The 13755-nt window shown below is 36.3% G+C and overlaps 1 protein-coding gene across 1 annotated transcript in view; it reads left to right on the forward strand.

Moving 5' to 3' along the window:
* Nucleotides 1-13755, forward strand: part of Hat1 (histone acetyltransferase 1) — a 47249-nt gene that overhangs the window by 16170 nt on the left and 17324 nt on the right. The window contains exons 3-8 of the mRNA XM_032903474.1: nt 2779-2854; nt 3693-3813; nt 11845-12024; nt 12260-12381; nt 12881-12985; nt 13312-13418. Of these exons, the coding sequence (XP_032759365.1) occupies nt 2779-2854; nt 3693-3813; nt 11845-12024; nt 12260-12381; nt 12881-12985; nt 13312-13418 (711 nt within the window). The remainder of the gene's footprint in view (nt 1-2778; nt 2855-3692; nt 3814-11844; nt 12025-12259; nt 12382-12880; nt 12986-13311; nt 13419-13755) is intronic.

Consider the following 13755-nt stretch of genomic DNA (forward strand, 5'->3'; position numbering starts at 1 on the left):
ATCATAGCTAATATGTGATTTCTTGGTTCCTCTGGCTATCCTTAAGTTTCTTTACTAATAAAAGTGGTGGGAGGGGGATGAAGAGATACTTAGCTGTTAAAAGCTGGGCTCATAACCAAAATGTCAAAAATGTTTCTTAAAGTGGGATCTAGTCAAGGTTGCTTTATTTATTTGTATTTATTTTTCTTTGTGTGATGCTGAGGACCTAATCAAGACCTTGCTCTTGTTAGGGAACACTCCAGACCTGAGCTAGTCCCATGTTTTCCATTGGGTTGTAATTTCTTAATGTCCTTTAATTTAAAACTGCCAATCTTTCCTATATACAGTTTCTTTAGATCATTAATTTGAGAGAATAATGTTAGTATATAGAATTATACAAATCTATGTTCTGAACTTGTCTTTACCTGTGTTTTCTTGAATTTTCTCTATTCTTTGTGTTTCCTATAAGTTGTAAAATTTTAAAAGTTGATTAGGTTTAGGAAAAGGTAAGAAGGCTTCATGAATCATCAATGATTTTATACTGCATTGAATCACTCAGTGAACACAGACTATTAGTTTTCACCACAGTGTGTGATGATAAGTTTTTTCCCTTGAAAAGGTGACTGCCACCATAGAGAAAGTTACCTCTTCTGTAAAGTGTTATTCCGGGTGATATTTTGCATGCATTAAATGACTTCATTGACCATGACAGCTGTGGAAATTTTTCATCTGTATTTATGCTTTCATTCTTTAGTGGTGTAAGGTCTTTTTCAAAAACTACATTTTGCTGGGCGGTAGTGGCACACGCCTTTAATCCCAGCACTCAGGAGGCAGAGTCAGGTAGGTCTCTAAGTTCAAGGTCAACCTGGTCTACAGAGTGGGTTTCAGGATGGTCATGTCATGGTTACACAGAGAAATCCTGTGGTTTCTCCCCTGTGAAGTCCCCTCCCCCCCAAAAAAATTATTACATTCTTTTTTCAGTTAATTCTTTTTGGAAGCAGTAGAAAATGGCACTTGTGGAAAAGAGGACATCTTGTGGGAGTTGGCTTTCTTTTTCCACCAAGTGGTTTTCTAGGATTGAACTCAGGCTATCTGGGTGAATCAAGTGCCTTTACCCATTGAGGCATGTCGTCAGTCTAAGCTCTAGGACTTTTCATAATTTTTATAACAAATTATATCAGGAAAGTACCCAGTAAATCAGTATCTGTACTATACAAATCTATATGGTATCTATACAAGTAAAGCAACACAAACAATCATTTCCATCTTAAATTGGTTGAGATAGGAGTTGGGGGCATTCTCAAGATTGTAGGAAATGGGAGTTTAATGTAGATGCTGGTGTTGCAAGACATCTAAGCAGTGTTCATTAGAAACAATTTTGTTAGGCCGTGGTGGTGACACCTTTAATCCTAGCACTCAGGAGACAGAGGCAGGCATATCTCTGGGAGTTTGAGGCCAGCATGGTCTATGGAGACAGTTCCAGGACAGCCAGGGCTACACAGAGAAACTTTGTCTTGAAAAACCAAAAAGAAAGTAAGATTAGTGCTGGTACTTTACTAACAAATAGTTCCCCTCTTATATATTTATCATAAAAGTAGAGTCATTAGTGAGTATCATTCCAACATTATATTTGCTTGCTTGTTTTGCAGTGTAGGGATTAAGCCCAGGGTCTCTTGATCGTGCTGGCACTGAGCTGTATCCCCAGGCCTAGGAAGCATTGTTTGTTTGTTTGTTTGTTTATTTATTTATTTATTTATTTATTTATTTATTTATTTGTTCTTTTTTTTCGGAGCTGGGGACCGAACCCAGGGCCTTTATGCTTCCTAGGCAAGCGCTCTACCACTGAGCTAAATCCCAACCCCTGTTTTTTATTTTATTTTTTTAAGCAGATTTTCTTTGTGTAAAGCTCTGCCCATCTTGGAACGTGCTTAATATAGACAAAGCTGGCCTCGAACTCAAAGAAATCCACCTGCCTCTGTGTCGTGAGTGCTGAGATTAAAGGTGTGTGGCACTACACCTGGCTACTTTTAATTTTTAAAAATGTATTGTTTTATGTATATGAATAGTTTGCCCGTGCATACGTATATGTATCACACGAGTGCCTGGTTCCTGAAGAAGGCATGGGATCCGCTGGAGCTGGAGTTAACAGACTGAGGTGCTTTGTTGTGGGCGGGAACTGAACCCAGGCTCTCTAGAACAGCCAATGTTCTTAAATGTAGAGCCATCTCTGCAGCCCCCCAAGCAGCATTATTTTTAAGAGAGGGAAAACAACATAAAAAATTAAATGTTATCTCAAAGTCAGGCTGGCAAGATGGCTTAAGGAAGCCTAGTCTGAGTTCAGTCATCACAAGTCAGATAAAGAGCAGGAGAGAACCAGCTGCATAGTTGTCCTCTGACCACCACTACCAACCCACGCACAAGCAAGCGTGCGTGGGGACCCCCCCCCACACACACACGGCATGTTAGGGACATTGTCAAACTTATTAGACTGTTTTGTACAGTATTGGTTTGTTTTCTAGATGCTGTAGGTTTTCTTATCTCAAACTATCCTTTTTGGGGGATTGTTTTCCTCTTTCATTGTGCATGAAATATAGAAAAGTAAAAACTAAATCACATGCCTTTGTCATACTGAGTTTCTCAAATTTAGAATAAGTAGGCTTTTGATACTGAGCTTTAGTGTAAGAAGAGAAACCTTTTAAGTAAGGGAAATAAGTGTTGGCAGTGTCCTACAATAGTGAAATTCTTGAAGTAGAAATGCCTGTCACCTTTAATGTCTATCTATTTTATTCTTTTGAACAGTTCGTTTTCCTGAAGATCTTGAGAATGACATTAGAACTTTCTTTCCTGAATATACCCATCAACTCTTTGGGGATGAGTAAGTAACACATTTGCTAAATTAATATGGCAAAAAAAAAAAAAAAAAAGGAAGAAGAGAAGAAACTTTTTCTCTTAGGATTTAGAATCAGATTTTATTTTCTTTAACTTATTTTTATGTTTATCTTAAAATGTATATTAGAATAATAATTTATACATTGAGCACCTCTCTCTATAGACCTACCTTTTACTACTACAAACATGTATATTTTAATTTTGACTGCAATATTAACCATTCTATTTCTACTTTGTGCATTGGTAGACTTGAACAATTGCCTAAGGATATATGTGTCTAGAATTCAGATTTACACAATCTAGACTTAATAGTCATAATTATTTTTAGTTTTGCCTACCTCTTGTCTTGTCTTGCCTACTACTTGCAATATAATATAACCCCTGAAAGGTAGAACGTTCCAGTCAATGATTTAAAAAGCAAATAAGAAGCTGCGTGTGCACACATACCTGTGCAGGTAATAGTGTATAGAAAGCAGAGGAGGATGTTGGTGTCCTGCTCCTACACCTAGGCCAGCGGGAGTAAGCTTCAGCTACACTCCTTTCTCCACTCCCCACAGCACTGGCGTTATATGCGTGGATAACTGGCTTTTTATGTGGGTGCTGCAATTTAAACTCAACTCATTAAGCTTGTGCAGCAAGTATTCTGACCCATTAAGCCATCTTCCCAGACTCTAGAAACAACCTTAAATATGTCCTGGAATATAGTTTAACTTCACAGGTAATTGTATGGTTTTAAGTTTGCTTTTATTTAAATAGTTAATACTTTTTGATGACTTGGCAAACATTTATTTTGGCTGTTTTTTGTTTTTGCTTTTTCATCTCAGTGAAACTGCTTTTGGTTACAAGGGTCTGAAGATCTTGTTGTACTATATTGCTGGCAGCCTGTCAACTATGTTCCGTGTTGAATATGCATCTAAAGTTGATGAGAACTTTGATTGTGTGGAGGTAAGAACAAAAAGTACATATATTTTAACTTTTCTACTTGAGTGTAAGAGAGGGTTTACTTGTTAAGGTTCTAAAAAGGAGACTGAAATGTAGCTTCAGGATGAGTCTTTCGGGTATAGGAAGTGTTTTGCCTGTCTTTTCTCTAATCCTGTGATCATGATCCTGAGTCTGTTTATCTCCTGAGGGAATCTTCTCTATAAAAACCTTCACTTTGATGATCAGAACTTTACATACTGACTTGTTTTTATTGTAGACATAGAAGTTAACAATTTTCTGTAGGCTTTATTTTAACTTCTGGTTTTTATCCTATTGATTGTATTATATGTTTTTCTCTTTCCCCATGTTTTATACTCTTAACTGTCAGTTAAGTATCATCATGAGGAACTTCTTTTAAAAACAACCTATAAAACAACTACAAGCATAGTATATTGATATGTTTAATTAAATTATGTGCAATGTATACACAGGATGAGAGAAGCCTGCAATAGTTTTAGTTTTAGAAATTTTTTGATTGGCATATAATAGTTTTATATATTTATGGAGTTCATTCAGTACATGCATATTATGGTAATGGTCAATGCAGAATAACATGGTATATCTTTCACTTCAAATATTTATCAAGAAATAGTCTCAGGTTGGCCGTATGGATCAGCAGGTAGAGCACTAGCTTCTCTTCCAGAACACCAGGGTTGCATTCTTAGCGATTATCTTACTGTCTGTAACTCTGTAGGAGATATGACTCCCTTTTCTAATCTCTGAGCACCAGGCACACACATGGTATACAGACACAAATGCACACAGAACAACCATACACAGAAAAGAGTAAAACAATTTTAACAGAAGAAAGTCTCATATTTAGTATTAGAAATATTTTGAGTACTACTTGTTCTTTGTTTTTGTTTTTGTTTTTTTATACTTCTGTCACATTTAAAATTGCCAAGCTTGATAAAGAAATGATATGTAATTATACTTAACATTTGCTTTATCTCATAGTCTATATCTCTTAATTTTCTTTTAATTTTGCTGATAGAAAGCTAATTGTAAATAATGCTATAGTTGTATAAGTGAATATTTGCAATTAAATTCCATCTAAACCAGCATTGACTAAATTATTAAAATAGAGGTTTTCAGTAGATTTTTCTATTTAGATATGGTTAAATTTCTCCAGAATCCAAATATTTAATACTAAGTATTCTGATATCAGATATGGCTGTTTTCCTTTGTACAGTACAAAATTCGCTGTCATTTGAGGTGTCTGTGCTTGTGAATCTGTGTGAATGATTTAATGTTGTAGCTGATAGTGCTAAATTGATTTCTTCCAAAGGAACTATTGACTTAGTTATTGATAAATCTCTCAAATACTGTGTGTAGTGAAAATAGCTATTTGTACTAACTTGTAACTGTTCCATTTCTGAAAACCAGGGTTTTCCATTAGAAGGACTATGTTAAGTTTAAGAATAATCAATCAATCTTGTATAGTGTTTTTGTGAGGTTACTACTTGCTTCATGGTCAAAGGTCATTTGCTTAGTGTTAAGGAAGGATCTCCTTCTCCCTTGTACCTTTTTTGTTTGTTTTATTTTATTTTTGGCTTGTTTGCTTTTGCTTTTTAAGAATAGTGATTGATGTGGGCACAGGATGCTGGTCTCTTCTGTTCTAGTTTACAGTGATAAATTGATAAATGCTTATTCCCAAGGACTTCCTGTGCACACATGTCCCTACCCCCGCTGCTGCCGCCTATGAATTATGTGTATATGGCATGTGAATGTGGGTATTCAGAGAGGCCAGAGGAGTCTTTGGATCTCCTGGAGCTGGAGTTACAGGTAGCTGCGAACTACCCAATGTGGGTGCTGGGAACTGAACTCAGGTCCTCTGCTTTTAACATTGGAGCCGTTTCTTAAGCCTTGCCTCCTATGTTCTTGATGCTAAAAATACAGTAAATAAAACATTCTTTGCTCTCATAGAATTTACCATAAACAATTTATAAATCCAGAGGGTATTAGAAATATTTTGCTGGGATAGTTGAAGAGAATGGCAAGTCTACATTTTACAGAACCTTGGGATTTCTGTGCCAGGGTAAGATATTGGTAAAAGGCAAGAAGAGTTAGTAGCCTTTGTAGATTTTAAGCAGGTAGTGAATTAATACAATATAATTCTCATTTTAAAAAGCTAATTCCGGGCTGGTATGTGAGCATGTTTGTAATCCCAGCATCCTGGAAGTGAGAAGTGGTAGGAAGATCAGGATTTTAAGTTTTCTTCCCCAAAGAGAAAACAAAAAATAAAAAACAATAACAAAACAACACACACACACACACACACACACACACACACACACACACACACACACACACACACACACACAATCTTGCTGTAGAAGCCATAGTATGTCACAGTGTGTCACACAATATTCCCTTTTGCCCAAATACCTTTACTTGCAAATGTTCATTGCAGTGAATCATTGGTCTGGTTTGAGACCTCTGGCTTTTGCTACACTATCAATCCTGGAACCTCACTGGGACTCGTTGGATATCCTGTTGTTGCTCTGTGTCATGAGATCCTTGTAGCTTTGGATCTGCAGGACCTGTCCCTTCATGTGCTCCAGCAGTTTACAGATGGGGTAGATACTGGGGTGGGCCAACTCAAAGCCCAGAATCTGGGCCTTAGTGGTGGCTGAGTTAGCCAGCCTGCCAGCTCTCCTGGGCCAGCACCATCAGGATTTGCTCTCCTGCTTTGCCCAGGCAAAGGGCAGGGCTAGCTTTCCTGGCAAGGGGCTAGCACTGTCTCTCTAGGTTGAAGTAGATTAGATGGTTGAGAGAGAGAAACTAGGGGAAAATAATACATTGCCTAAAAAATAGTGATACTGCCAGGTATAACTGCATCTCAAGGCCTTCTGGGTCTGTATACGTCCAGGCTAGCTAGAGTTAACATGGAATTCGACCCTGTCTCCAAAAAAACCCAAAAACAAAAAACACCCAAAACACCAAGTGTTTGTGTGTGTGTGTGTGTGTGTGTGTGTGTGTGTGTGTGTGTGTGTGTGTGTGTGTGTGTTGCCAAAGCCCATGTGTGAAAGCCAGAAAAAAACTTGGTAAGGGTTGGTTCTTTCCATCTATGGTGTGGGTCCTGGAATTTGAACTCCACTTGTCCTGCTTGGTGTCTGGCACCCTTACCTACTGAGCCATCTCACTGCTCCCGTTACATTAATATATTTTTTTAATACCTCTGCCTTCTCTTGGGGTAATTTCATTGCTTTTTCGTGAAGAAGTATATAAATTAAGTTTGTTCATTTCCCTAGTTATATTCCTGGGAGAGATTTGATTGAGATGCGTAGACAAGTTGTGTTATCTATGAAATTTCAATTAGTTTATTCTTGTTTCCTAATTTCCTAATGAAGATTAAATTTCACAGATGAAACCTTAATTTTTTCCTGGAATCTTTAACTTCTTTATAGGAAAATAACCTGTACTCTGGCACTGATTATTGAGTCTAGGGCCATACATACACTGGACAAGCCCTCTTCCACTGAGCTATAGCCCTACTTGTTTATTTTTATTTTTGTGACTGTGTCTTATTAAATGGCTCAGGAGTACCTTGAACTCATTATATAACCCGGGCTGGTCTTGATGGTGGGATTCTTACCTGCCATCTGAGTAACTAGGGTTATAGGCCTCTACTACTAGGCCTAGCTATTGGAAAGTTTTTTGTACTTTATAGACTAATTATTGTATACATTTGTGTATAAATACACACATGCATGTGTGTGCATGTAGGTCATGATGTGAGGTCAGGAGATAATCGGGTGTTATTCCTCAGGCTTTGGCAACCTTTGTTGTTTTCTTTTAATTTTTGAGGCAGTGTCTTAACTGGCTTGGAACTTACCAAGTAGGCTAGGTTGGCTGGCCAGCAAGCCCTGGAGATCTGTATGTCTGCCTTTACAACACTGTGCTTTTAAATACATGCCACTAAGCCTGACTTTTATATGAGTGTGAAGGATTGAACTTGAGTCCAAGTCCTTGCAAGGCAAAGCACTTCACCACCTGATCTACCTACCTAGCCTAATGCACCAATGCTCTTTAAACACATCATCATCCAAGCTGTAAAACTGTAGCTTCATCTTGCTCATTTGAGTAGTAAAACACTAATGCAGTGTCAGAAACATAAATGAGCATAAATAGACCAGTGAAAGGGTCACATGCTAAGACTTCACACTTAAAGCTGGATTTCACAATATGAGAGTGAGTAAATCAAGAAGAAACAAAACTCCTTTTACTTTTTATAGCTTATCCTAGTTATTCTTAGAATTATAATAATGTTAAATCTTGTGACATTTAAGCCAAGTAAAAAAATTGCACATTCCACTTACTTAACATTCCTTTAATTGCAATCTCAAAAATAACTTACCAGTGACAAACTCAGACACAGGGTGCTGCTTAAGATAAGGTACTAGAAAGGTTATTGTAAATAATGTATACATTAAAAGCAAATTAAATATTTGTAACATTAGTTTTTCTCAGGCATATGCTTTGAACAGTGATGAAGGAAAACAAAAAAAGCTCTATAGGAACATTTTCTTAGGGGTTGGGGATTTGGCTCAGTGGTAGAGCCCTTGCCTAGGAAGCACAAGGTCCTGGGTTCGATCCCCAGCCCCGAAGAAAAAAAAAAAAAAAAAAAAAAAAAGAAGAAGGAACATTTTCTTATGTAACAGACAAAGCACAAAACATTGGAAGTGTAAATGGATATAATGAGAAAGCATTTCCTCATTGGTCAGGAGGGCTGGCTGCTCCTGTACAGGAACCAAGTTCCATTTCCAGGCTGACATAGCAGTTCACTATCACCAGCAACTCCATTTCCAAGGCATCTGACTCCTTCTTCTGGCCTCCTTGGGCTCCAGGTACGCAAATGGTACCCAGACATTCACAGAGGCCAAAATTGCTTACATGAGAGCAGCCAGCACTATTGACCACCACTAAGTCATCTATCCAGCCCCATGAAATATCTTTAGGACTTTCTCACCATGGCTTAAATTTCTAAATGAAATCCAATATTCTATCCTTTGAATATAATTTACATAAAATAAAATTTTAAAAAATTTTACATAAAATAAAAATTTAAAAAGTAAGTAATGAAAATAATTTAAAAAAATCTCAAATGGGTGTCACTTGTAATTCCAGTACTTGGTGGAAACAGGAAGATTGGAATGGGAGTTGAGGGCCAGCCTCAGTTATATAGTAAACTTGAAGCCAGCCTTGGCTACATGAAACAGAAGAAACATTTTAAACCCAGTAATCTTATCTCTGTGTGCACAGTTCATGCACTTAGACAAAACATTCATACACATAAAATAATAAGTATTTAAGAAGATTGAATCCAATATATATTTTAGAAGATCTCTAAGACTGAGTTGTAAAATATTTTGGCTTTTGTTTTGCTTGGGGGCACTAATAGAAAAATGAAATAATTTTTTTTTCTTTAAGGAACAGAATTTCAAGTTATAGGTTTAAAAGGCTTTTTTTGTTGTTTTGGTTTTTTGTTTGTTTTTCAAGGCAGGGTTTCTCTGCGTAGTTTTGGCTTTCCTGGAGTTAATTCTGTAGACCGGATTGGCTTCAAACTCACAGAGATTTGCTTGTCTCTGCCTCCCAAATGATGGACATGCGCCACCACAGCATGGCTTAAGTTCATATTTTTATGTAGGTGAATGTTTTGCCTATATGTTTATATGTACATGTATAGCATATATGCCCATTTAGGTTAGAAGGCTGCCTTCTTTCAGATTCTCTGAACTGGAGTTACAGATGGTTGTGAGCTACCATGTGGGTGCTGGGAATTGATCTTAACCACTGAGCCATCTCTCCAGCCCATTAAAGAGCTTTAAAAATTGTTTTTAGTTTAATATGAATAAAAATGTATACAAATTCTCTGCTTTTAAATTTAGCCCCTTTCCATCATAAGAGTTCTTAAAATAATTCATAGATTTGCTCAAAGCAAAAGATTTTATTTGAAGGTGTTTATTACAGTAAATATCTTTGAAGATTGAAAGTTTGTTTAAGCTCAGATTTGAGAATAGTTTGCCTTTCAACAGAATTACAATTTGAAACAAAGCAGTTCCAGAGACCTTTGAAGTCGATTTCTAGATGCAAGCTGGGTAAAGTGACTCATCACACTTCTTTATGCCTTGCTTAGGAGATGTAACAGAAGGAAAGTTAAAGGTTAAAATAACGATGTTGATATTGCCCTGGAGTTTATTTTTTTTTAATTGTAGGGTTTGGTCTGGTTTAAAAAAAACAGAATTAGAATTGCCATTTTACCTATCATGCTTTTTTTTTAAATTACTACATAACAAGTTTATTGCAATTATCTACTTCCTCATGCAGCTGTTGAAAATTGGATGGTCTCTTCATATTTACAGTTTTAGGGGAAAATATTTATCAAATACTATGTATTTTTAAAATAAAGTAGATTTATTATATTTAGTTTATTTGCAATTTGCACATTAGAAAAAAACTGTTAGGCTGGATGTTAAAAAGCATTATTTTAAGTAATAGGTTATTTTTATGACCATAAACGATTCATATATGAATGTTGGTATCAAAGCATTGGAAATAAAACTCATTCGTGATAGGCTCCATCCTTATCTCTATCCTAAATGTAACTGAATGATAATAAAGTACTATTCATCTGCAGGTGCATTGCTCCTACTTAGTTAAAAGACGGTTGAAAGGACAGGAATTAGTAGCATGTTGTATTAGCCTTTTGTAGTGTATTTTGTCCTAAGCATCTTAATTTCCCTGTTTTGAATGCTAAGTAGCAAGGGTCTTGGTTTAGAACTAATACCCATCATGCATGTAAACGGTATGAAAGAGCTGCTTAGTAAGTTAACACAAAGTGTTCTTGTGTCAGTCCTTGTGGAAATAGATACAATACAAACATTACAGCTGAACTCACGGCAAACTCCATTAAGTAAAAACCTGGCCTCATTGTTCAGAAAAAAGTTTGAATAGAATGCAAGCTCATTTTGTTGAATGTAATGTCAGGCTTTTAGGGGCTGTATTGAAGGATACGGTTTTGTTAAGTTGAGACCAATTCATTAAGTTTTATTGCCTGGTGAGAAGGAGTAATACTTTATTGTAAGACCTCATCAAATATTCATGGTTAAAGAGAAGTAGTAAATGTATTCAATCAAGTGGTCTTTGGGGTTTTGAAAAGGATTATGAAGTCTGCTCAGCTGATAGTTTTCATTCATTGAGGTTGTTTAACAAGGGTGATTTTAATCTGTGAGTTTAATTTGTTGTCCAGTCTTTTCTCTTTTATACAATCACAAATCCAAGTCTATGAAAGTTGTCACATTGTGGAGATGAGTGGATAATATAACCATTCTTATGATTTCTGTATTTCCTAGTGAAGATAAAAAATTCCCATCTAAGTTTAGCGTATGAGGGTGTTATCTGTCTGCTTTGCTATTCATTTGGTCAGACTATCTAGCCTCACCACTTACTTACTGCTGGTTACCTTCTCATGTCTTGAATAAAAAGGTTTCTTTGACACATATGAAATAACAAGCAGCCTTTTGTTTTTGACATGTTAAGATTGTCATGAAGGACAGTAGGTAATAATCATTTTCTATATGATGTTAGAAATCTCAGTGGAACAGCTATTACTCTACCTGCCTCCTGTAATTTGTTTTTATGTTGATGCTCATCTCAAATCGTGCAAGAGTAGTTTGTTTCTGTAAAAGATACCCTTTCCCATTTCACTGCATTGTTTACTTATATAGTTTAATTGTAAAGTTTTGTGTTATACCAGTTTTGTCTATTAAAAATTCTTGTTTTGTTTCGAAACATGGGATCTCTGCCTATCTGGCCTGGAACTTGTTATGTAGATCAGGCTACCTCAAATTCACAGAGATCCACTAGCCTCTGCTTTCTGAGTGCTAGGATTAATCACTACATCTAACCAATTTTGTCCACTTTAAAGAAATAAATTATTTTCAGCTAAAAACTAAATTTGTTGATTTTTGTTCTTTGTTTTCTATTCTTCAGGCAGATGACGTTGAAGGCAAAATCAGACAAATCATTCCACCTGGGTTTTGCACAAGCACAAATGATTTTCTTTCCTTGCTGGAAAAGGAAGCTGATTTCAAGCCATTTGGAACCCTCCTCCATACATACTCAGTTCCTAGTCCAACAGGAGGAGAAAACTTTACTTTTCAGATATACAAGGTAAAAAGAAATATTTCCTTTTTCCTGGAACCTATATGGGATTATATAGTCAGTAAATGTAGTGTGAGATAAAAAAAGGTTTTATTGACACTAAAACCAGATCTGTTTTGACTGTTTGTATACATATTTAATCTGAGGCTTCTAACCATTTTCCCACAGGATAGTTTTGTGTTCTGCAGACTTTCACTTACCTCTGTGATGAGTTTCACCTGACTTTTCCTGGCTTTTTCCCTAGGCTGACATGACATGTAGAGGCTTTCGAGAATATCATGAAAGGCTTCAGACCTTTTTGATGTGGTTTATTGAAACTGCTAGCTTTATTGACGTGGATGATGAAAGATGGCACTACTTTCTAGTGTAAGTACAGTTCTAAAGCAACAGTGGACCTTATTACCTCCACAAAGCCAGCATTTTAATTGTGGCAGCCCAATTATTGGTGCAGTATAATGATATTTTTCCCAGGAAAGAAAAACTATTGTTTATGGGGCTTGAGTTTGCCTTCATTATGCTTTGGGGGACTTGAGAATAGAACCGAATTAAATGCTGTTGTCCGTTAAGGCCCTGAATGTAGGCTTAAACAGTAAAATGAGCTTTGCCTGTGTTTTCTTTTACTTGCCACCTATTCATCTTTATAATAGGCAAGTGCACTGAAGTGATGTAAAGAGGTCTGATTTATCCAAGTTGCTGCACACCAATTAAGTGAATTGTACATTCAGAACATAGCAGGTGTACCCATTGGGCCCTCACAGAGTAGCTTGCTGACACTGAAAATTCAGTCAGAGAATGGAAAAGAAAATGGACACTGCATGGGAGCGCGACTGTAATTGACCTGCTTGGCTTTCTGTTTTATCTGCAGATTTGAGAAGTATAATAAGGATGGAGCTACGCTCTTTGCGACCGTAGGCTACATGACAGTCTATAATTACTATGTGTACCCAGACAAAACCCGGCCACGTGTAAGGTAATTGGCAGTATAACACGTGCCTTGTCTTTTATTTCAGAAGGAACTGCTGAAGTTTCCAATACTTGTTATAGTAATGTTGATTTGCTTTTTTTTTTTTTTTAAGAAATCATTCATTGGCTATGTACTGACTTATTGTTCTCTTTGAAACTGTGAGGCAGAAAAAAACTTAACTTTCTATATATTAGTAATTTTTTTGGTTTTTTCAAGTTTGATTTTTAAAGAGCATCAACATTCATACTACAATAATTTGACAATTTCCAACTGGACATGATAAGATGTTTTAACTTAGAATAATTTTTTTTTTTTTTTTTTTTTTTTTACAGTCAGATGCTGATACTGACTCCATTTCAAGGTCAGGGCCATGGTGCTCAACTTCTTGAAACAGTTCATAGATACTACATTGCATCTCCTTCAGTTCTTGATATTACAGGTGAGTAAAATTTTATGTTACTAGAAGAACCTTTCTCAAATATCTTAGTTTTATTTCTGTCTTAAGTGTCAGCATTCTTCTGGGGGGCTTTAGAGGTCTGTTTTAAGATTTCTTTTTTAGATTACATTTTAGATCTGAGCTTTTATGGAGATCAGGCTGCATCCCTAACTAGTGTGAGCAACTTAAAAATAATGAACTAAATATATTTGGGATATCCTGATCAGTTATAGATGCATTTGCAGGTGTACTATAACTTACTAGTTTAGCTTCTTTGTCAGACATCTGCATAATTTAGAAGATACCTGTGACATTAATTTTAAACCATAGTTGGAGGGGA

Source organism: Rattus rattus, chromosome 5 (assembly GCF_011064425.1).
Source record: "Rattus rattus isolate New Zealand chromosome 5, Rrattus_CSIRO_v1, whole genome shotgun sequence".
Lineage (NCBI taxonomy): Eukaryota > Metazoa > Chordata > Mammalia > Rodentia > Muridae > Rattus > Rattus rattus.